General features: G+C 48.3%; 1 protein-coding gene across 2 annotated transcripts in view; it reads right to left on the bottom strand.

The window, feature by feature from the left end:
• Positions 1-24,301, bottom strand: part of NOD1 (nucleotide binding oligomerization domain containing 1) — a 49,248-nt gene that overhangs the window by 7,759 nt on the left and 17,188 nt on the right. The window contains exons 2-12 of one of the 2 annotated variants that reach the window (XM_003270480.4): positions 22,409-22,552; positions 21,662-21,750; positions 19,224-19,545; positions 17,625-17,799; positions 13,690-15,514; positions 10,769-10,852; positions 9,439-9,522; positions 8,612-8,695; positions 6,084-6,167; positions 4,512-4,595; positions 1,590-1,673 (exon numbers count right to left, since the gene is read on the bottom strand). In XM_003270480.4, the coding sequence (XP_003270528.1) occupies positions 1,590-1,673; positions 4,512-4,595; positions 6,084-6,167; positions 8,612-8,695; positions 9,439-9,522; positions 10,769-10,852; positions 13,690-15,514; positions 17,625-17,799; positions 19,224-19,424 (2,705 nt within the window). In that variant the 5' untranslated portion in view covers positions 19,425-19,545; positions 21,662-21,750; positions 22,409-22,552. The remainder of the gene's footprint in view (positions 1-1,589; positions 1,674-4,511; positions 4,596-6,083; positions 6,168-8,611; positions 8,696-9,438; positions 9,523-10,768; positions 10,853-13,689; positions 15,515-17,624; positions 17,800-19,223; positions 19,546-21,661; positions 21,751-22,408; positions 22,553-24,301) is intronic. The other variant, XM_030796509.1, reaches the window with a different exon arrangement.

Genomic DNA, 24,301 nt, shown 5'->3' with positions numbered 1-24,301 from the left:
CCATTCAATAGGAAAAGATAATCTGTTCAACACGTGGTGCTGCCGGGACAGCTGGATATCCACGTGCAAGAGAATGAGGTTAACCCTCACTTTACACTATACAAAAATTAACTCAAAATGGATTGCAGACCTATGTGTGAGGGGAAACAACTATAACACTTAACAGAAAACTTAGGTGGAGATCTTTGTGATCTTGGATTAGGCAATCATTTCTTAGATAAGACACTGAAAGTACAAGCAACCAAAGAAAAAAATAGATAAATTGGACTTCATCAAAATTAAAAACTATTGGCCGGGTGCAGTGGCTTTTCGCCTGTAATCCCAGCACTTTGGGAGGCCGAGGCAGGCAGATTACCTGAGGTCAGGAGTTCAAGACCAGCCTGGGCCTAAATGATGAAACCCCATCTCTACTAAAAATACAAAATGAGACAGGTATGGTGGCTCATGCCTGTAATCCCAACTACTCAGGAGGCTGAGGCAGAAGAATCGCTTGAACCCAGGAGGTAGAGGTTGCAGAGAGCTGAGATCATGCCATTACACTCCTGCCTGGGTGACAAGAGCAAGACTCCATCTCAAAAAAAAAAACAAAAATTAAAAACTTTTGTCCTTCAAAGGTCACTATCAAGAAAGAGGAAAAACTCCAAAGAAAGAAAGAAAATACTTGCAAAACCTGTATCTAGTAAAGGTCTAGCACCCAGAATATATAGAGAACCCCTATAACTCAGCATTAGAAGACAAACCCAATTTTAAAATGGGCAAAGGATATGGAGACATTTCTCCAAAGAAGCTATACAGACTCCCAGTAGGCACATAAAAAGACATTCAACATTGTTGTCACCAGGGAAATGCAAATCAAAACCACAATATTACTTCACATCCACTAGTATAACTAGATTTTAAAAGATGGACAATAACAAATGTTGGTGAGGATGTGGAGAAATTGGAACCCACATACATTGTTGGTGAGAATGTAAAATAGTACATCCACTTTAGAAAACAGTTTGGTGGCTCCTCAAAAAGTTACAGAATTGCCATATGACCCAGAAATTCTATTCCCAGGTATATTCCCAAAAGAGATGAAAACATATGTTCACCCAAAAGCATGAACAGGAGTGTTCACAGTAGCATTATGCATAATAGTCAAAAAGTAGAAACAACCCAAATGTCCCATCAACTGATTAATAAACTACAAAATTTCGTTAGAGTGAATTATCATTTTAGAGTGAATTATCATTTAGCCATTAAAAGGAATGAAACATGCTAGAACACAGAGCCAAAAGGTCACATATTGCTTGATTCCATTTATATGAAATGCCCCGAGTAGGCAAATCCATAGAGACAGAAAGCAGATTAGTGGTTGCCAGGGTCTGGGAAGGAGAAGGATAGGGAGTGACTGCTTAATGGATACCGGGGCTTTTTGGAGTGGGGAGGAGGAGTGAAAATGTTCTAGAATTAGGTGGTGATGGTTGCACTAAAAACCTCTGAATGGTATACTTTAAGAGAGTGAATTTTACAGTATGTAAATTTTATCTCAAAAAATACTTTTGAAAAGTAGCACAGTCTGAAATTCTAAGGTTCTCTGAGTTTACCATAAATGCTTTAACGTCTGGTTGACTTTCAACATTTCTGCCAAACTCTCTGCCACTTCATCGTTGAGTTCATTTTGGGTCAGCCTAAGGAAAAAAAAAAGGAAGTATTTACTCAAGAGAGCCTACTTGGCAGACATTGTTTTAGAGTTCACAGGAGCGGGAACTCAGCCCAAGGCTCTCCAGCTACGCAGATGATCACTTGCTGAGAACCCAGAAAACAGCCAGGCTCCAAGCCCAGCCTGTCAGCCCCACAGAAGGTCAATGGGACTCATTTCTAATGCAAATCCTGTACCCGGGCTCCTATTTCTTAGCCCGGCTACCTGTAGAGGAGCCCACCCTCCCTCCCAACCTTTGCTGAGCCCTCAGATTTCATGGAAGATGGGGGCCCATGGAAAACAAAGGGCCAATGCCTGCTTCTCAGTTCTCCTCTAGTCCCAAGGTCCCTTGAACACCACTGACAGTGTGTTATCCAAGTTAGTTTGAAGACCTGAAACAGCCACTGACTGCACATTAAAATGCATTCAGTACTTTGCTCTCAGTTAACTTGTGAGGGACCCAAGTTAAGTGACTGAAAGTTCAGGAAGTCTCTCAATGGTCCTTAGAACCAGAAGTGGTCTGGATAAAGCACCAAAGCTCCTCAGTGTAAACAGGGTAGGACCCACTTGTGCCAGTGGACGAAAGAATCATTAGGAAGAAGGATAGAACAGAAAGAACATTTTAAAGAAATCATTCCTTGAAGGGCAGTTTGGATGTGCCTGTCCAAATTTTAAATGTGTTTCATTTTAAGACAATTAGACTTCTAGAAATTTACCTTACAGTGTGCAAGGACATACACACAAAGCTTTATACATTGCAGCATGCATTGTGGTATTATCCTAATGTAAAATCTGAACAAATTTAAATCAGAAACAACTGATGAAATACGTTGTGGTATGTATTCAACGAGATGTTGTGCAGCTCGTAGGGAGAATGAGGTAGAATGAGGAGGGAGAAGAACACAGCATTGACACCTGCTCCGGACTCAGCCTGGGCAGGTTTGTATCACCCACCAGCAGGGTGACCTCGGGCAACAGGCTTAAGTTCTTTGGGTCTGAGTTTTCTCACTGGTGAACGTTAACAGTACAGATCATATAGAGTGGTTGTGAGGTTGAGTGAGTTAACACAGGGAAAAAGTGTAGAATAACACACGGCATGCAGTCAGCACTTGAGGGCTTCTAGGTGTTGACATTACTGCTATCCACGCGATTTCACTCTCCATGGGGCACCTGGCCATGTCCGGAGGCATTTTTGATCCTCACCCCTGGGAGGTACAGGGCAGAGATGCTGCTAAACCTCCTATGATGCACAGGACAGCCCTACCATAATAAAGAATCACTTGGACCAAAATGTCAACAGCATCAAGATTGAGAAACCCTAAAGGAGACATGTGAAATATGTGTAATCTGTGATTACAATATTTTTAGAGCCACTGGTTGAATGCTATTCTATTTTGCATATCTTTGAACATATATAGAACAAAAGGCTAGAAAGGAAAAGTTATTTTGGAAAACACGAAGGGAGGTACTTTCACTTCCTCCTTTTAGGAGGAACTTTAGGAGGTACTTTCATGTCCTCCTTTAGTGTCTTACATTTTTTCCAAAAAACATATACTACTTTTCAAAATGTTAAATGATTTGTTGAGGGGAAAGAATTTAAAATGCACTTACTGGACAGCAGGCCTAATGTCAAAACTCTCTCATGAAGATGATATTGTCATTATTCTCAGTAACTAATTTAGCAAGATCAAATGAGCACTGGGCTCTGAGTAGATGACAGGGAGGGGTGTAATACAACTCCCTCAGCTAACCTGTAAGGAATTTTTTTTTTCTTTTTGTATATAGAGGGTCTCGCTATATTGCCCAGGCTAGTCTCGAACTCTTGGCCTCAAGCTATCCTCCCACCTCAGCCTTCCAAAGTACTGGGATTACAGATGTAAGTCACTGCTCCCAGCCACCTGTATGGAATTTATGATACAGAGATGTAAATAAAATACAAATAAAGCAAAATAAAACATTAAGTGGCCATAAAAAAGGGAACACCAACAAAAAACACCCTCAGGAGGCCACATCCACTTAGTAAGTGCCCTGGAGTGCAGAGAGGGAGCGAGGATTGTGGGCTTCAGGTGACAAGTGACAGGTGAGCTGGATGGAGCATAAAGGCCAAACCCTGATGTGAAGACCTGGGGAAGGAGGAGGCTGCCTGGGGGAAGGCAGGTGAAGAGGAGGAAGGGAGAAAATTTTGAGCCAAGTGCATGGAAGTTGGCCTCTGCTAAGCATATCTGAAGGTATCCAAGGATACCTAGATAGTTTGCATGGCCAGCCTTCTGGTTCTCCTGGGGCCTAGAAGGCCAAGGCCTCAGTCCCAGGCTCCTGGAGCCGACTTCCCCCTCCTGTACCTGTTTATGCTTGTGGAAGTGGCTATTCTCTTCTCCAGGAGGAAATTATCAACTTAACTGAAAGGCCTAGAGCCTTTCCAATTAGGAGACACCTTTTCTGTTAAGATTCCAGGCCATGTGCAGCCCCTGGAATAATTCCTGGGACCTAAACCCTCCAAAATGACTCTGTGCCAGGTGCAGTGGCTCACACCTGCAATCCCAGGGCTTTGAGAGGCCAGGCAGGAGAACTGCTTGACCCCGGGAGTTCAAGACCAGCCTAGGTAACATAGCAAAAACCCATCTCTACAAAAAATTTTTAAATTAACTGGGCATGGTGGTGTGTGCCTATAGTCTCAGGACTCGGGAGGCCAAGGCGGGAGGTTTGAATGAGCCTGGGAGGTCGAGGCTGCAGTGAGCCGAGATCATGCCAATGCACTCAAGCCTGGACAACAAAGCGAGACCCTATCTCAGAAACACAAACAAACAAATGAAGTGACTCGAGCTATTACCATAGTATTTCTAGAGACGTGTTCTGCTGCAGGGCCCTCGCCAGGCTCTTTCCTCCTTCTGTGGAGACGCCGTTGGATGCAAGACTAGGAAGGAACACGCTTGGGGTGAATTATTAAAGACACATCTACATTCAATCTTAGCTTCAACATCAGAACAGCTGGGAAGCCTCTGCCTGGCCATGGCCCCAGCCCAGGCTCACTCGGGGCAGGATGCAGAAGTGCTCAGCTGCAGCAGCAGTGTCCAGGCGTTGCTGCCCCAGAGCCCACACAGAGAGCACAAGGGCAGGCCGGACGGGAAACGGGCCATCAGCACGGCCTGCTCACACAACGGTGGGCTGGGGTCGGCGCCTCAGGTTTCCACGCATGGGCAGGAGGCTGTGGAGGCCTGGCAAGCTGTCCTTCCAAAAGCTGGTCCCATCAAGGTACCCCATCTGCGAGACCTGGCAAAGTCTCTTCTGCTACTGTCCCCACCTTCTTGGACTCTTTTTCAGTGGTAGGAAGGACAGCAGCAGAGCCTTGGACATACCAAGGTCCCAAGATTTGGCCAGCAGCCTAAGCAGGGGCTGGGTAGGAGCATCCCCGTTTATAGAGCGGAAGGGTCCCTCTTTTCCAGCATCATCGTGAGGACAAGGAGGGGCAGGAACCTGCTGGCCAGCATCTTATTAAGTTTCATCTGCACTTAGGAAACCCTCCCTCTACCAGCAAGGGACATGCAGGGATGGCTGAGGAGCTGGAAATGTCCTCTGTCTTGATGGGGGTGGTGGTTGGCTGGTGTGGGACACATGCAGAATTCACTGAGCTGAATAAACACTTAAGGTGATTTCTCAAGGATCTAGAACCAGAAATACCATTTGACCCAGCAATCCCATTACTGGGTATCTACCCAAAGGATTATAAATCATTCTCCTATAAAGACACATGCACATGTATGTTTACTGCAGCACTATTTACAATAACAAAGACTTGGAACCAACCCAAATGCCCATCAATGATAGACTGGATGAAGAAAATGTGGCACATATACACCATGGAATACTATGCAGCCATAAAAAAAAATGAGATCATGTCCTTTGCTGGCTCATGGATGAAGCTGGAAGCCATCATTCTCAGCAAACTAACACAGGAACAAAAAACCGAACACTGCATGTTCTCACTCATAAGTGGGAGTTGAACAATGAGAACACAGGGACACAGGGAACAACACACACCGGGGCCTGTTGGGGAGCGGGGGGCAAGGGGAAGGTGAGCATTAGGACAAATACCTAATGCACGCAGGGCTTAAAACCTGGATGACAGGTTGATAGGTGCAGCAAATCACCATGGCCCATGTTTGCCTGTGTAACAAACCTGCACATCCTCTACATGTATCCCAGAACTTAAAGGTAAAAAAAAGAAGAAGAATGTGCTTTACTAGATGGCCTCTTATGCATCAAAGAAAGGTTTGACAAGAGTAAGGAAAATCACACATGCAAATCCCTCTTCTATTAGGAGCACGAATCACCCTTCCCCGGCAAACGTAGAGCAGCTAGGAGGGACCAGGTTGGCCCCTGGAGACAGCAGGGCCACAGTTACCTCAGGGTAGTCAAGCTGGGGTGGTTCCGCAGAGCCTCTGCGAAGGCTTTTGCTCCTTCATCCCCAACTTGATTGCCCCACATCCTGAGGGAGGAGACAAGATAGTGAATGTTAGCTCCCCCAGAAACAGCCACGCTCACCCCTCCTTTTTTGCCAATGGCCACAGCTCAGTTCCTACTCAGCAGGTAGATGTTTGTGCCCAGTCCCTGGATCTGTGGCCTGGACACTAATTCCTCGCACTGGCCTCCGAGTGGGCTGCTCTGGATTTCAAATTCAAGGGGTGATGCAAGATGGACGAGCAGGGGAAGCCTTGTGAACAGAGGCCATTGGCAAGTGGCACAGTTAGAGACCGAGCCTCACTGTGAGCTTCGGAGAGCTGTCAGCCCAGGAGCCTGAGCTTATGAGAGAAAGCACCTGCATGTCTCCTGTGGAGCACAGAGGTCCGCAGAGTCCTGGAGGGAAGGCTGTGTGCAGGTGCTGGGTTCCCAGCATCCGTTCAACTCTGGGCAGGGTCAGAGACATTTCTGAAGACACAGTCTTCCAGGAGACAAAGAGCAGGAAGTACCTTCAGAAACCCTATCAGCAATGTTCCTGTCACATAAAGAGGACGTTACCCAACCAAGCTCTGTGGCTGTGGCCATCTTGGTGGAGAGGTGCAGCGATAAAGCTGTATTCTGTCCCCTACAGCAGATCCGGAGAGGCTCTGGCCAAAACAGTCTGCATGGTAAGATGGTGGACTCCTGACCTGGCTCTGCCATCTGCTACCTGTGTGAACTTCGGGAAATTAGGTAGTCTCTTAGACCTCAGTTGCCCCATCTATAAAATGGGGATAATTAGAGCATTCCGTCATGGAGTTGTTGTGAGGATTCATTGAGTTAACAGATGCAAAGCACTTAGAACAGTGTGTGGCTCACACAAAGCGTTGGCTGTTCCTAATAGGATCAGCACACACTGTCTACACACAACAAAGCAACTTCGTGTGGCCCACTCACAACACAGTGGCGGCTGCCTCAACAACACGTTCACACCAAGCAAACTACCTGCTTACACCATTCCAGGTATGGCTTGCTGGAACCCAGAATAAGAGTTTTCAGTGTTTTGCTTACATATATGTATTTACTATACAATTGAATGGCATCACATTTTTAATAAAGTGGAAAGCTACTCAAGGCATGAGATTAAGTGAAAAAGGAAGGATACATATAGTCTCACCCCTACTATAGTATAGATACATATAGTCTCACCCCTACTATAGTGTAGATACATATAGTCTCACCCCTACTATATTTTTTAAAAGTAGTACAAAGAGAGAGAAGAAGAAAGAGAAAGTGAGAGAGCTTAACTGAGCTTAAATGTTAACAAGAATTATTTTCTGAGAAGATAATTTTTATTATTTTTCAGTTTCCAAATAAAATTACCTGTGTTCCTTTTATAATCCAATACAAATTATAATGATCCAAAAATCTTTAAAAAGCCTCAAGAATCAAAACCACAATGAGACAGTACCTCACACTCATTAGGATGGGTACTATCAAAAAGAGAAAATAGCAAGTGTTGACAACGATGTGGAGAAACTGGAATGCACTGTTGGTGGGAACATAAAATGGTGCTAGTGCTGTGGAAACAGTATGATGATTCTTCAAAAAATTAAAAATTACCATGTGATCCAGCAATCCCACTGCTGGATATATACCCAAAAGAATTGAAGGCAGTCCTTGAAGAGATATTTGTATGCCCATGTGCACAGCAGCATTATTCACAATAGCCAAAGCATAGAAGCAAGCCAGTGTCTGTTCTTGGATGAATGAGTAAACAAAATGTGGCATAGCCATGCAATGGAGTATTACTCAGTCTTAAAAAAGAAGGAAATCCTGGCTGGGCATGGTGGCTCACGCCTATAATCCCAACACTTTGGGAGACCGAGGTGGGTGGATCATTTGAGGTCAGAAGTTTGAGACCAGCCTGGCCAACATGGTGAAACCCTGCCTCTACTAAAAATACAAAAATTAGCCGGGATTGGTGGCGGATGCCTGTAATCCCAGCTACTCATGTGGCTGAGGCGGGAGAATCGCTTGAACCCAGAAGGCAGAGGCTGCAGTGAGCCGAGATCATGCCGCTGCACTCCAGCCCGGGCAACAGAGCGAGAGTCTGTCAAAAAAAAAAAAAAAAAAAAAAAAAAAATGGAAATCCTGTCCCATGCTTCCATGTGGATGAACCTTGAGGACATGATGCTAGTGAAATCAGCCATCCCCAAAAGGCAAATACTGTATGATTCCACTTATATGAGGTAAAGTAGTCAAAACCATAGAGTAGAAGGGTGGCTGCAAGGGGCAGGGGAGAGGGGGACCGGGGAGTTGTTGCTTAATGGGCACGGTTTCAGTTTTGCAGCATGGTGAAAGCTCTCCACTATCTCTCCCTGACAGCGAGCCCCAGCGGTCCTTCTGGTGTACTGATGTATGAAAAGAACAGCCGAGGCCCCCCACACACACAGCAGGTTGTACCACATACATCCGTCCCCTTCTACTCACCCAACGTCAGAGATTGATTTGCTGTTCTTCACAGCCAGGGCGAGACACTTCCCTCCTTCACTCGTTATTTTGTTTTTTCCCAGTCTGCAGAGAGAGTCATGCACAGTCAGCCTCCAGCTATGCAGGGGCTCCAACGTGGGTCACCCTCCTCCCCAGCACAGAGCCCCTTCCAGCCCCATCTTGGGAACTGTACACTTTCTTCTGGGATCCACAAGAGCCATGCCCTGGGCCTCCTGTCAGGGAGGGACCTGAAGCCCTGAGGACAGTCAGTCAGGGTTCCTCTCCAGGAGATGGCCCACAGTCTCTGCAGAAACTCAGGGACCTGAGCCCTCCCTGGGGTCCTCTAAGTGACCTCAGCAGCATCACTGACTTCCCTCGGGAGACCTGGGAAAGTCCCACTTTGACTGCCAAGGGTCAAGGTATGTGGCCACTGTCAGGGCAGGACCAGAGGCTCCAAGCCTGGCACACTGTCATCCCCTGCGCAGGGCACATCTACAGCAGGGCAAGGGCCCAAGCTCTTCCTTGCAACCAGACAGGAAACTCCCTTGGGGCAAAAAGACCACCAGAAAGGGTGAGAGTTAGTCCTTTCTTCGGGCTAGTAGTTAATGAAATCAAAATGCCAACCTTTCCCCCTACCAACGACAGGTGGCCCTTCCAGAATCCAAGCCTCACAGATCACACAGAGGTATCTTTACTCGACCAACATGGCCCTGGGACAAGTGGAAGGCTTTAGGATGAAAGCTCTTTACTGTTACATGTAATCTTTGAACAACAGAAGGGGGTGACCAAGAGAAGATACTAAGGAACCTGGTGCCCACCCCACTTACTTAAGATGCGTGAGGCCTTTGCATTCATCCAGGATTTTGGTGACGTACCTGGCTCCGACATCGGTGATCTGGTTGTTGTATAAACTTCAAGAGAAAGCACAGCCATGAGACTTTCTGGCTCCTGATGTCATTTTAATAGCCCCTGTTTTTTGAAGCATATGCTGTCTACTGATTTCCAAAGTCTGGGTTGAAAGGGGAACACACAGGCACCAGAGTTTAGGGCTCTGAGGTCTCACAGCCCAGGTTCAAAACCAGCTCCACTACTTTCCCCAGCTTTATGGCCTGAGACAAGTCACCTCATCTCTCTGTGCCTCAGTTTCTCCATCTGTAATACAGGGGTAATGATGATAGCCCCCTTGCAGGGTGGTTATGAGGATCTTAGGACATAACGCAAAGCCCTGGTGCATGAGTGCTCGGTGACTGGCAGGTGATGGGTATTTACAACTAAGATTACATTCAGCATCTTGAGAAGAAAAGATTCTGCATAATGAAACTTCTCAATGTCTACCTTTCAGCCATCTCACCGCTCAATGCCAATTCAATAATACAGCAGATGGAAGTTGAAAGGCAGCTAAGCTCAGGCTTCCAAGGTTCCACAGCCACACAGAGGCCAGGAGCCGAGTGTGGCCCGGGGTCGTTTGTGCCATGTCCTCATTAACATAGAAGGCCACTGAGGCCCCAAGAAACTGAACAACTGCTCCAGCTTGCAGAGCCACCAGTGGTGTGGGGCTGGCCCGCAATCCCTTCTCTCAGACTCCAAACCCTCAAAGGCTCTGAATGCCCAAAGTTTCTCATAATTCTTTTGGCAACTGATGTGGAGCTATTTATAGTCTTTCTTACCACACTTGGTTTGACTGTTTTATACATTCTGCAGGAGAAATATGAAAGTGTTTGAAAATGGGGCACTGCCTTAGACCCCTGTGACCACGTCATGCCATAGCATGCACTCAGAATCCCCATTCAGGTCTTGCCCCAAAGGCTCTGGATGAGGGATTATGGACCCAAAATAGTCCAGCCTAATATATAAACAGGATTCTAGCATTTATTAAATATATCCCCTTATATTCTCGTTGCATCCCCCGATAACAAGTTGTGAGCCTACTTGCCTATACTGGGATCACAGTTTTACAGGTGAGGAGGCTGAGGCTCAGCAAGACATCATGACTGGCCGAGTCACAAAGAGAACCCAGGACTCTCAACTCCTGGGCCAGCACTCTTCCCAGCCCTGGGCCATCCGTGCCGGTCATCCAGGGACCTACAGAAATGTGAATTCCCTGCAGCTCTGTATTATTACTAGGTAGTTGGCCCAGTGTTCAGGAGAAAGACATACCCCAAATATGTCACAATTTTGTATTTGGTCAGCTCTTCACTTAGCACCTTTACCCCACCGTCAGTGATCTGGTTTACGCTGAGTCTGAAACAAAAGAGCAAAAAAATTATGAGTCAGGGCAGGCACTCATTATGAAGGATCATTAATCTTACAAAGATCCAGAAGCCTTCAGGCCCTGGAGTTTTCTCAGGTATAGACGCCCCTGGAGAATGGCCGCAGCAATCAGCCAAATAGCCCCTTACAAAGCCTGGCCAACGTGGGGCCACCAGACCCATCCTGCACCAGTCCATGAGCGAGGCTGCAGCACAGCCCTTGGCTCCTCACATGACCATGAGGGACATAGGGAGGACATGTGAGGCCAGCCACCTCTGACATCCACCCTTTGCGTGTGACCTATGTGTCAGCCAGACCCTGTACCTGGTTCTCATATGGTGGAGGGCATGGGTTTGGAAACATCAGGGGCTGCTTTTAGTGGTTGTGACTGGAGGAGGGAGTGCCCCTCATCTTGTGGGCAGGGCCAGTGATGTTAGGTGTCCTGCAAAATGCTGGACAGGTCTCACAAGAACTGTTATACCCCAAATGCCAACAGCCTCCCCCCATCCAGAAACACATGGGCTAACCCTGATTTGTCACTGGAAAAGGCTGTGGGTCCCACTGTCAAAGGAGACTGCTCATTGTCATTCTGTAAAGTGTCGGACAGAAAATATTTTAGGCTCTGTGGGCCATGTGGTCTCTGTCACAACTACTCAACTGTGTAGTGTGAAGCAGCCAGTAAGTAAATAAATGGGTATGGCTGTGTCCCAACAAAACTTTACTTACAAACACAAGCCTTGGGCCCAATTAGACCCACAAGCTGACCTTGATAACAAGTAAAAGGCTGAACAATTAAAAGCTTGATTTTTAGGCCACATCAAAATGATCAAGTCAGACACTCTGGACCCTTCCCCTCAGAGTCCCCAGCTTGGTGCTGGGAAATAGTGTGTATGTACATGGCATGGCCAGCCCAAGACAGCACAGGCTACTAGACATTCCCAATATCTATACTTCCTTAGCAATAGATTCCCCCATCTTTTAGCTGGGCCCATCTGATTAAGTTCTGCCCATACTATTAAGTTCTGAAATCTAAGCAGCAGTATAATTAGTAATAGCCAAGAAGTGTTCTTAAAAGATTGAGGCATGCCCTCAATCTTTACCCTTCCTTCTTACTGATAGCTAGAGCATCGACGAGATGGCTGGAGTTTGAGCAGCCCTCTTGGGCCAAGATGGGAAAGCCAGGTAGTGAGGATGGCAGAATAGGAAGGCAGAAGAGAGCCTGGGCTCCGGAGGGTCATGGAGACTCCATACCAGTCCTGAACTACCTACCTCTAGACTTTTACATGAGAGAAATAAGCTTGTAAGTCACCAAGATCTGGGGTTTTCTCTCTCAACTAAAACTAATCCTAACTGATGCAGCCAGAGAGCTGAGTGTGCTTCCCGTGGCTACCCATATCCTCTGCCTTTCTACAAGCTGTTTTTTTCTTGCACTGGTGTGAAGGAAAGCTTCACCTGGGGACAGCAGGAAGGGCAGGGCCACCACCCTGGTGTGGAGTTTCCCATTGAAAAGATGGACAGAGGGGCCAGGCGCGGCAGCTCGTGCCTGTAACCCCAGCACTTTGGAAGGCCGAGGCGGGTGGATCACCTGAGGTCAGGATTTCGAGACCAGCCTGGCCAACATGGGGAAACCCCGTCCTACTAAAAATACAAAAAACTTAGCCGGACACGGTGGCGTGTGCCTGTAATCCCAGCTATTCAGAAGCCTGAGGCAAAAGAATCGCTTGAACCCAGGAGGCGGAGGTTGCAGTGAGCCGAGATCACGCCACTGCACTCCAGCCTGGGCAACAGAGTGGGACGCCATCTGGGGGAGAAAAAAAAAAAAGATGGACAGACGGTGGCACTGAGTGTGAGACTGCCTGGGGCTACAGAGGGAGAGTCACTGGCTGAGAGTACAGAGAACAGACTCCAGGTTTTCCAATTCCCAGGCTAGGGCAGCCTTCGGCCCCCTGCACCCCATGTCCCCATGCAATTATTTACACTCTGACACTGGTGTGACAGGCACTGGGAGTCAGTTCCAAATCCCTACTGCTTTTTAGAAATGCATGAGTTAAGTAATGGCAAATTTAACCCCCTGTAGAGATTTACAAGGTTTATTTTACATAGGAAATGCTAATAGAAGAAAACAGACTGGCCTCTGTTTCCCCTAAACTATGGAACAGGAAAACAACCACGAGTCAGCATTTTAACTGAGATCTCTAGCAGTGTGAAGGGCTGCTAGCTTTGATCACAGAAAGTCACCAATGCCAGCTGGCACAAGGTCTGCTTTCTCTGCAGTAATAAAAGCTCCCGTATTCCAGAAACTTTTCGAGGGCTATCTTGGAGCCTTACGTTAATCTTAAAAGGAAGGTTCTTTATGCATTCTGGCACTATTATATCTGAGCTGTGTGACCTAAAGCAAGCTATTAACTTCTCTGTGCCTCCACTTCCTTATCTGCCAAAATAGAGACAATAACAGTACCTAAGTTATAGGGTTGTAAAGAGCATTCCATTAGGTAATATTTGTAATGCACTTCACCCATTCTCAATTAACATTGGTCCTTGTGGCCATAACTGATAGGATTATGAGCATCTTCTTTTTCCAGATGAGGGCACGGAGGCTCTGAGAGTTAAGCGCTTTGTTCAAGGCACCCAGCTGTGGCTGATCCAGGTCCACCTGCCTTGAAGCTTTGCACCTTGCCCTCTGCCCTGCTGAGAGAGAAAAGGTCTGGACATTCCAAAGGCCATGGTCATGAGTCCTAGGGGATCCTGGTCCATGATGCCAATCCTGGCGCCCCCCCGAGCCTGGCCCACCCGGCCCACCTGCTGCTCCCCTTGCCTGGCAGCCTCACCTGAGAACAGTGAGGCGGCTGAAGCAGGGCCGCAGCTCCCGCACACCATAGTCGTTGAGATTGTTGTTGTCTAGGTCTAGGGCCAGCCGCTTGGAGAAGTGATACAGGACGAAGGAGAGGGCACTGCAGTCGGCAGAGCAGGCGTTGCAGTAGGTCAGCTTGAGGTAGTTGGCACAGATGCCCCTGGCCGCCAGCTGCCCCACCTTCTGGCTCTGTGTCTCGTAGATGCAGCGCAGCATCCAGAGGAACGTGGGCATGGCCTGCACCTGGTTGAAGCTTTCGACCTGAACGCGGGGCAGGCTCTTCAGGTAGCCCCGCAGGCTGGAAAACAGGTGTGCCCACAGGGCCTTGCGCTTCCTCCTCAGGGCTGCCGCGGGCACCAGGTGCCGCAGGAGTTTCTGTTTGGCTTTGGACAACAGCCCGCACAGGAAGAGGTTGGTGAACTGGAAGTGATCCTTGTTCTTGAAGAGGTCTTCCCGCGCCAGAACGCTGCCCCGCAGGCACTGGAATGGGAGGAAGGGAGGATAGCAGGATGCGGTCGCTGCCCCCCCAGGGGGCATCCACTCCTGGAAAAACCTGAGCAGCTCCTGAGTGCCCACCCTGTCGTCCAGCACGAGGAAGAGGGCTGTAAAGAAGGCCTGGAGGGTAAGGTGGAAAAACTCATAGGACTGCTGGTCACGCCCGGGGCCCAGCTCCGGCAAAGCCCGCAGGAAACCCAGCTGCATGTCTCCCTCCTGCAGCCCGGAGGCCTGCACCTCCTCCTGGGTGAAGACAAAGAGGCTCTTCTCCATGCCCCGGTGGGCCACCTGCCCCAGCGAGCACAGAGTGTCCCGGCCGGCGCGGAGGGTCTCCACTGGGCTGCGTGTGTTCCGCTGCACCAGGCTGCTGGGCTGCATCCTGTTCAGATGGACCTCGGTGACCAGGAGGAAGACGTCCGTCAGGGTCATCGTGCAGTCGGGCAGCTGTGGTGAGCCTTCAAAGGCAGCACAGAAGTGCTGGAAGCACCGGAAGATGATCCAGCAGAAGAGGGGCACAGAGCACAGGCTGCAGAGGTTGGGGTTGGCCTCCAGCTGGCTCAGCAGGCGGTCCTGCAGAGCCCGCTGGGGGAACATCCTCCTAGCATAGGCGCGCAGGTGGCTGGGGGAGAAGCCCCGGAGAAGCACCTTCTTCCGCAGGAACTGGCATGGGATCTCGACGCCTGTGCGGGCTGTGAGCAGCTTGCTAGCCCCCTTGAGCAGCTTCCCGCTGAGCAGGTTGGCCAGCAGGACCAGGGGGTGGGCAGGCTCCCAGGGGCAGGAGCTGTCAGGCACACGGCTCAGGTCCAAGTCCGAGTGCAGCTCGTCCAGGCCGTCGAAGGTGAAGAGGGCCACATGGGGGAAGCGCAGCAGGAAGGCAAACACCTCCTCAGGGTCCCGCTCTGGGTAGCAGTAGTGCTTGAAGAGCAGGTCCTGCAGACACAGCCTGTCACTTTGCTTGAAGCAGCTGAACATGCGGCAGCGAAAGTGGAAGAAGAATTTGACCCCTGCGTCTAGCCGGCCTGTGGCCCAGAGGCTCTGCAGCCGCTGCAGCAGCATGGACTTGCCCACCCCAGCATCGCCCAGGATGAAGATGGTCTCACCCTGCTCATTGAGGATGCCGGTGGTGTGGTCGAGGAGGCAGGCCAGGCTGTCCAGGCTGCCCAGGCTCTCATTGCTGAAGCCAACCAGCTCCATGATGCTGTCCATGTAGATCTCCTCCAGCAGCAGCTCCTCCTTCTGGGCATAGCACAGCACGAACTTGGAGTCACTGCCCAGATGGTGTCGCAGCTGCTGGCTGTACCTGCTCACTGGAGGGCGGGGTGGCAGGGCACAGCAGCAGGGTGAGAAGGAGAGAGGCAGAAACAGCATCAAACAGGGAGGTCTCAAAGAGGAGAGGCAAGTGCATAAACAAAATTCACAACCTGGACCCTGAGGCCAGTGCAGCCACTCCTCAGATGCAGGACCTAGAGAGTGTCACAGAGCCAGCATTCCTGACCTTGAGGGCCCCAGGCTTCGATCTCTCTGCTTGACCTCAGATTTGCCAGAGAGAAGGTGACAGACTTCAGCTGGGATCAGTGTCTGAGACAGGCCACCCTTATTCCTCTGCACAGTGTCATCACTGAACTGCAGCTAAACGCTGAAGCCCCTCGCACTCGAGGGCCAGGCCAGATGGCCATGCTGGCCCTCCTCCACCAACACTGCTTTTTTGTTGTTAGAGATAGGGTCCTGCTCTGTCACTCAGGCTAGGGTGCAGTGGCCCAATCATGCAGTCTCAAACTCCCAGGCTCAAGCAATCCTCCCACCTCAGCCTCCCAAGTAGCTGGGACACAGGCATATGCCACCAGGCCCAACTAATTTTTGTGTTTTTTGCAGAGACGGGGTCTCGCCATGTTGCCCGGGCTGGTCTCAAACTCCTGGGCTCAAGCGATCTGCCCACCTCGGCCTCCCAAAGTGTTAGGGAGTGTTATATATTCATCAATAACTTTTAGTAAGTTTACAAAGTTGTGCAAACCTCACCACAGTCCAGGTCTAGAACATCTCCACCATCTTCCCAGAGTTTTCTGGAGCCTATTTGTAGTCAAGCCCTGGGCTGTAGGCAACTACTGATTTGCTTTGTCTATAGATTTACCTTTGCTGGACATTTCATATAAACAGCATCATACAGTATGTAAATCTTTTGTGTGAGACTGCTTGTAGAGTGAATTACACTTTAAAAGCTAGTAAAGTAGCTGGCTAACGGAACCAACAGAGAAGTCTTTCGAAAGAATGATTCCTCATGGGAATACTTTCCTTTTTTTCATGGGGGAAGGAAACAAGGGGAGACAGGAAGGGGCAGACAGAGTCAGAAGCTAGCAGTGGCTGGCCGGCACCTGCAGGGGCTGTAGAAGCCGGAGCCTAGCACTGACACTCTGCCGGCTGGCCTTGTTTCTCCTAAGCACACACCTGTCTTGTGCTTCTGTTTCCAACAACATATTGGATTATTTAAAAGGCAGGATTTAGGTCCTTGGTGCTGGTATGTTACCAACAGCTGTCTCAAAGTGGAGAGTTCAAAAGCAGGGAAAGAAGACTCCTGCCCCAGAGCAGATCCTGGCCCTAATGATATGTTCTCACATGCCTTGGGACTGCCGCTGTCCTGACTGCCATTTGCAAGGACACATTTGTGAGATTGCTGACTGGTGATCTCTTCCAGCAGACTTGAAGCTCCCTGAGGGCAGGAACCCTGTGTCTGCTCACCACTGTCTCCCCGACATCCAGCACAGGGTAAGGTCTTGGCATGTGGTGGATACAGCAAAAAACACTTATTGAACTAATCAATTAACTAATGGGGTCTCCCATTAGTTTGGAAATAAGGACTGGCACTCAACGGTGACAGAATACTTTGCCTAGAACCAAATCTGGCAAGGCTTTTTTATTTTTTTCTTTCCTTTTTTAGAGACAGGGTCTCACTCTGTCACCCAGGCTGGAGTGTAGGGACACAATCAGAGCTCGCTGCAGCCTTAGACTCTGGGGCTCAAGCAGTCCTCTTGCCTCAGCCTCCCGAGTAGCTGGAACTACAGGTGTGTGCTACCATGTCCAGCTAAAGATATTTTTAAAAGAAAAAAAAATACAACCTTGAATTTGTGCAACCATTAAAATGTCTACATATGTCAGAATAGGAAGAAAGCAAGGGGTCAGAACAGAGGCCATTCCCACACTTCCAAAGGCCCCTCTATAAAGCAGACCACCGAGGTGTGGGCAGTTCAATCGCAGCCACCTGGGCTGCACTTGGGAGACAGGGTTCAGCTGTTCCTTTCTAAAATCAGAATAGCACCTGGGCCTGCTTCCTGAGGTGGCACTCAGGGCTGGCCCAGCCATTACCAAACCCCCCAGGGCCCTGCTTGCACTGGTGCCTGTGGTCTCACTGGGGCTGACTCCTACCTGGGTCAGTGTTGACCACGACTTTGCTCTGAGTGAGCAGCGAAGGGGAGAAGCCAATCTCCAGCAGCCAAGGCCTGAGGTCCACGTAAGCATCTGCGAGTTGCTGGAGCAAGTAGAGGAAGAACTCGGACACCTCCTCGCCCTTGCTCTGTACCAGGTCCAGAATTTTGCGGACCTAGAGGCGACACAAGCATGAGGGCACGGGCTGGCATGAGGGGCATCCTCCTACCGTAAGGACCCTCAGGCAGGCTCAGGGCAGGGCTCTGAGTTCTTCCTACAGCCGGTAGCTACGCCATCCCCCCAGCTGCTGTGACAGTCAACATGTTGGAGCCCGAAAATCTGTGAAATGACCTCCTGAGCAAGAAATAAAACCACCCAGCTCCAAGGAACCAGGAGGCTTCCACGAGCCTAAAGATAAAAAGGACAGACAACTAGCCATGGAATTCTCTACCTCCTTTTCCCTCTTTTTTCTTTTTTTTTTTCTTTTTTGAGACAGAGTCTCGCTCTGTCACCCAGGCTGGAGTGCTGGAGTGCAATGGCACAATCTTGGCTCACTGCAACCTCCACCTCCCAGGTTCAAGGAATTCTCTTTCCTCAGCCTCCCAAGTGGCTGGGATTACAGGCACCCACCACCATGCCCGACTAATTTTTGTATTTTTATTAGAGTCGGGGTTTCACCATGTTGGCCAGGCTGGTCTCAAACTCCTGACCTCAGGTGATCCGCCCGCCTCGGCCTCCCAAAGTGCTGGGATTACAGGCGTGAGCCACGGTGCCCAGCCTTCTCCTTGTCCCGCTTAACCTGACACAACTGCTGTGCAGGAATGAGAGTGGAGAGGGGAGAGCCACCCCTTGGGCATAATGAGGTGGGCACCTGGGCTACACAGTAGGAGGGCGACAGGCCATACATTAAAAACGGCTTCTTTTCTTGTTAAAAATGCAGGAAAACAAATCAAGAGAAGAGAACAAAGCACACGAGTGTGCTACTGCTTCCCCCAGAAACCGTCCTGGTCTCTTCTGAGTCCCAGCGGGGTCATGTCATAAACGGGTTATGTCATTCCTCTAACCAAGAAGGAATTTGTGGTCTCCATTTTATTTTTCAGGAGATAACGCAAAGCTTAAGTGAAAGTAAGGGCTGTTAAGGCGTCCCACAGTGAAGCGGGGAAGATTCTTCACTGTGGACCCACTGTGGGATGTCATCATTCCTGACCCTGAGGCAGTTCCCCTCCCAGTCTCACCCAGCAACGAGCAGCCCTCCAGCCTTCAGAGGCACTGAATGAACATCGCTGCTGGGGATGCTTTTATGCTTATGTTCTTTTTCCCTCCTAATTTAAAGAGGATCTAAAAATGAAGTGTCTGGGAACCAATACACACAGCAATGAGAACTGAGATGTCAGGGTTTGCTCCAGACACAAACACAGAAGTGAAATACCTGATTGTGCAACCTGCTAACCCAGGCATTTGTGTGCTATTGGTACCCCAAAATGCAGCCCTGCCCGCTGGACTAAACTCCCACGCTCTTCACTCAGATCAGCAAGGAGAGGCCTCTTCCAGCTCCTGGGGTCCACACAATGCCCATGCCTGTCCCTGTCCCCAGGGCACCTTGTCGGGCTGGGTGGGGCAGGCACACACAATCTCCGCATCTTCGGCTGAGAAGTAGTCATTCTTCAGCAAGTTGTCCACCAAACACTGAGTGTTGCGGATGTGAGTGACCAGAAGTTCCCGATTGCTTTTCAGTAATTGAATGTGGGGGTGAGACTCTGATGGGATTATTTCCATCTCACTGTAGCCCTGTTCTTCCATAGTTAAAGTAGCAAGCGGCTACTTTTCCCAAATTCATCTTCGGCTGCGTGTGTCCTCCCAGCAGAAGGGCAATCAGGATTCAGGCCCCGCCCTCCAGGGCCCCTGCTACTCTGCGCAGCCCCTGAAGAGACCAATGACATCATCAGCAAAGCAGAAGCTACAGAAAGAGCCCACCCCACCTCCCACTGGTCCTGGGGTTTCTCTACCTAGAGCAGGAAGGAGCCATGCTTAAGACCTTTATCTGGCCAGGCGAGTTGGCTCATGACTGTAATCCCAGCGCTTTGGGAGGCTGAGATGGGTAGATAGCTTGAAGTAAGGCCAGTAGTTTGAGACCAGCCTGTGCAACATAGTGAGACCCCCATCTCTACAAAAAATAAAAAAAATTAGCCAGGCATGGTGGTGCATACCTGTAGTCCTAGCTATTGGGGAGGCTACGGCAGGAGGATCACAAGAGCACAAGAGTTCAAGGCTGCAGTGAGCTATGATCACACCACTGCACTCCAGCCTGGGTGACAGAGCAAGGCACTGTCTCTAAAAAAAACTTTTATCTTAGATGCATTAAAGAAAAAAAATCATAATTTAATTGTTTGCATTTGAGGGTTACATCACTAGGGTAGGTGACCAGAGATAGCCAACTCTTTTTTTATTTTTAAATCAAAACTTCTTTATTATTACTATAAATCAAAAGTGTGCTTCGATCCTAGGCGGGGATAGAGATGGAAAGGTGTTTATTTTACATAATAAGGTTAACAGGGCTTGGAGGTTTCTGCATTCCCCGAGCAGGGAACAGGCCCAGAACTGGGAAAGACAGACCTGTGGAGTTTGGTGGGGGACGGTCTCAGAACAAAATAGCCCAAGGACAGAGACAGCAGCATGAAGTCTCCTGTGGTAGCCAGAGCCAAGGAACCAGGGGACAGTGATGTCTCAGTCACTGTTGCCCATTTTGGGTTGTGCTATAACCTCTTCCCCTATGTCCTTGACCTTCAGCAAAGTCTGTTATACACAAGCACCCTGGGGAAGGAGGGAAAAGCAATGGCCCATGTGGCATGAAGCGGGACAGAGGGAGGGTAGAGGTGCAGGAGGAAGAGGGAGAGCCGGCACGGAGTTCCCGGGATTAGATTCCCAAGAGAGGTATCTCTCTGGAAACCCTTGAAAACCTGGTGCAAGTGCTGAGTTTCTTGTCTGGGTAGGAACAGGGACCCAAGTTATTTTATTTGGGCATTAAAAAACACTTGCGTTCATCTGAGTTATCCCAAAATTGCACTCACTACCTTCCTTGTAACAATAACAGCAAAAAATAATAATTAAACAAAAAAATCCCACAGAAGATCCTTCAGCCTCTTCTTGTCCAGGAATACTTGTGTGTAAAATGATCTTGGAAGTGGAAAGGCCTGGAATTGGCCACTTTGTCATTTGTCTAGGCAGGAAAACCCATGCATTTCAGAGAGAGAGTAAAAAAAAAGGTTTTTTGTAGTTCAAAAAAAAGTTCATAGATCTTTTAACACTATCAACATCATTAATATATTTCACAGCCACATCTGTTAACATTCAGGTCCAGTGGTTCTCAATTTTTTTTCCACCAAGTGGCACATGAGTCTCCTGCTCTTTGACATGCTTCCATGTTTTCTTTTGTTAACCTATCAAATGCCAGACGCCATACAATAGCTTTCTTTTTAGAACCCAAATGACAGAGCAGGAAAGAGTACAATTTAAAATTATCAGCAACAGAAAGGCAAGAGATCCTCACCAAAAAAATTTAAAAGGATGAAAATATTAGTTATTGTTCCAATAAAAGTTATTAAATCCTAATCCAGCCTTTTCTTTTCTTTTTTCTTTTTTTTTGACAGAGTCCCACTGTGTGGCTCAGGCTGGAGTGCAGTGGCACAATCTCGGCTCACTGCAACATCTGCCTCCCGAGCTCAAGCAATTCTCCTGCATCAGCCTCCCAAGTAGCTAGAAGTACAGGCATGTGCCACCACACCCAGCTAATTTTTGTATTTTTAGTAGAGACAGGGTTTCACCATGTTGGCCAAGCTGGTCTTGAACTCCTGACCTCAAGTGATCTGCCTGCCTCGGCCTCCCAAAGTGCTTGGATTACAGGTGTGAGCCACCATGCCCAGCTATTTTCCATGGCAGTCAATTCTATGACCCACTTTAGGATCCTTAGCTTTAGAAAGTCGGTTCATTTAAAGCATACCAGCTGACAATATTAAATTTAAATTAGCAGTTAATAATACCTTTTTAAGTTTCTGGCATCATTCTTTGAAGTTAGAATATTTTAAAACAACATTCTTTAAATCTTCAATTTCCAATTTCTTTCTGGAATCTGCAAAATCAAAGAGAGACTTAAAAAAATTATTGTGGCACATGGTGAATGAATGAATAAAATTGGCAAGAGAATAATTTTAAAATCTAGTACTCTCAGGTATCAGACTACTCTCTGTACCTTCTTCTTTTAGGACAGTGTTTTCTAAATGTTCAACATCCCCACCATAGTCACTTTTTTGTTGTTCTTGCCATAATTGAGTCACACCTGTACTTTATTTGCTTAACTTTTTGCTTTCAATTGAGTTTTGAAAACTCTAATAATTTTAAAGGAATGTTATGTCACCATTAGAAACAGAAAAAAAAATATCCTTTGCAGTACATAGAAAGTAACACAAAAGTTAATTCACCAGAAATACAACGTTACTGTATTCCAGCTAGTCCTGCTGCCTGGAAAGGCTCTAGGGTTGGGGCCTGTTTTCTCTCGGAAGCATTTGAGAGATGTTAAAGACACAGTAGCACAGAATTGAGACTTTCTCTTTAAGATCATCACAAGGCTGAGAGAAAACTGGAGAGAAGTCACTTCTCACTTTGTGATTTAGCATTTTTCAGTGCCATGCTCCATTCTTTAGAAAGCTGGGAAGGGGTGTTGCACAACTTCCTTCATCCCTCCTTTCCCGACCTTTGCCCGCCTACCACGAGGGGCCCATTTTACTCACTGCTTCTGTCTCTTCCAAGCCTGCGATTCCCATAAAAACAGCGACTTGTCTTCCCAGATGTTTTCTGTAATCGCCACCACAGACATCTCCACCTCTTGCCATCAAAGGCAGAAACTGAAGGAAAGTCTCCTGACTTACAATCACCTAAATAAAGCAATATATTATATGACAGCCACCTGGCAAGGAGGCTGCTTTATAATGTCCAGAGCCCTGGCTAAAGATTTAATCAGGTGTGCAGAGTTAGCTCAATTCAGCAAGAACTTAACAAGGTATGGATGTTGGAAGGGAAAGTAGAAACTGAACTCTGCCTTGGTAAACAGAATCTAAGGGTAGACCAAAACCATACCACGGGAGACTGGAGATCAATTCAAAGTTCATGGGCCCTTATTACCAGAAACGCCAGACAGCCAGAGATCTGCTGGCCCTGGGAGGCCATCCTTTCCTTTCTTTACTTGGTAAAGGGTGGGTCCAGTTGATGAAGAGGGTCTGGTCCTCTCTTCCAGGCAAAGAGAGGACCGAGATTGGGCCGGGGCCAGGTATCTGGGAGCTGGGTCCGCTCTCCTGGGTGGGGCTTTCCCTGGCCAGTGGTGCAGACCTATGGGGACTGAAGTTGGAGATCCTGGTAAGGCAGCTCCAGGGATACCCAAAGGAAAAAACCAAGCTAATGGAGGCAGCCAGAAAACAGGACGCACCGCAGAACAAAAGATGGATCACCAAGTGGAAAAATGAAGCACAGGAGATCGGAGGAGGAGGGTGGTCCACCACCAAAAGCCATCTCCTGAGGCAAAGGCAGGTGGGGGTAGAGCCTGTGGGCAGTGAGGGAGCCCCGAAAGGAGCTGAGGCTTGCACAGGCATTTCCTCCCAACTCCTCCTCTTTCTAGCTTTCTGCCCTCAGAGAGGGTTAGTTCCCAGGGTAAGGGAATCCCAGGGGCAATTCACCACTCCGGGCTTCTCACAGAAACCAGTGCCCAAGTCCCATCCTGCAACGTGATCTTCCAAACTAAAGAAAGGTCTGCAGAGCCTCCAGGAGAAGATTCAGGGAAGCTGCTCTGGTGAAAAGGAAGCAGGGATTGCAGGATGGCGGATCTTTGAAGGGAAAAAGGAGACCACAGAGCAGCTCTGTTGAATTGAAATATGACACAGCTTTCCTAGTAATTTAAAACTTTCTAGTAGCCACACTAATAAAAGTAAAAATGGACAGGTGAAATTAATTTCAATGATATATTTTAATTCTAATACACTCAAAATATTTCAGTATGTCATCCATACAAAATTTATTTATTATTATTATTTTTTTTGAGATGGAGTCTCACTCTGTCGCCCAGGCTGGAGTGCAGTGGCGCAATCTCGGCTCACTGCAGCCTCTGCCTCCCGGGTTCAAGCAATTCTCCTGCCTCAGCCTCCTAAGTAGCTAGGATTACAGGTGCACACTCCCACGCCTGGCTAATTTTTGTATTTTTAGTAGAGACAGGGTTTCATCATATTGCCCAGGCTGGTCTTGAACTCCTGGCCTCAAGTGATCCTCCCACCTCAGCCTCCCAAAGTGCTGGGATTACAGGTGTGAGCCACTGCACCCAGCCCATCAACAAAAAATTTATTAATGAGATAGTTTACATTCTTTTTCTTCATACTGAGACTTGGAAACCTGGCACGTGTTTTAATCGCACATCTCAATTTGGGTCAACCACATTTCCAGTGCTCAAGAGCCACATGTGGCCAGGGGCTACTCAAGTGGACAGCGCCACTCCAGGGCAGTCACTAAAAGCTAGGGTGGTGAGACATCGCAGTTCCTGCCTGCTGCCCTTCCATTTGAAATACTGATGCCAGGAATGATCTTTTTTGTTGTTGTTGTTGTTGAGACGGAGTCTCGCTCTGTCGCCCAGGCTGGAGTGC

The sequence above is a fragment of the Nomascus leucogenys genome, chromosome 17, assembly GCF_006542625.1.
Source record: "Nomascus leucogenys isolate Asia chromosome 17, Asia_NLE_v1, whole genome shotgun sequence".
Classification (NCBI taxonomy): domain Eukaryota; kingdom Metazoa; phylum Chordata; class Mammalia; order Primates; family Hylobatidae; genus Nomascus; species Nomascus leucogenys.
Note: the sequence above shows the minus strand (reverse complement) of the source record. Positions and strands in the feature narration are given on the sequence as shown.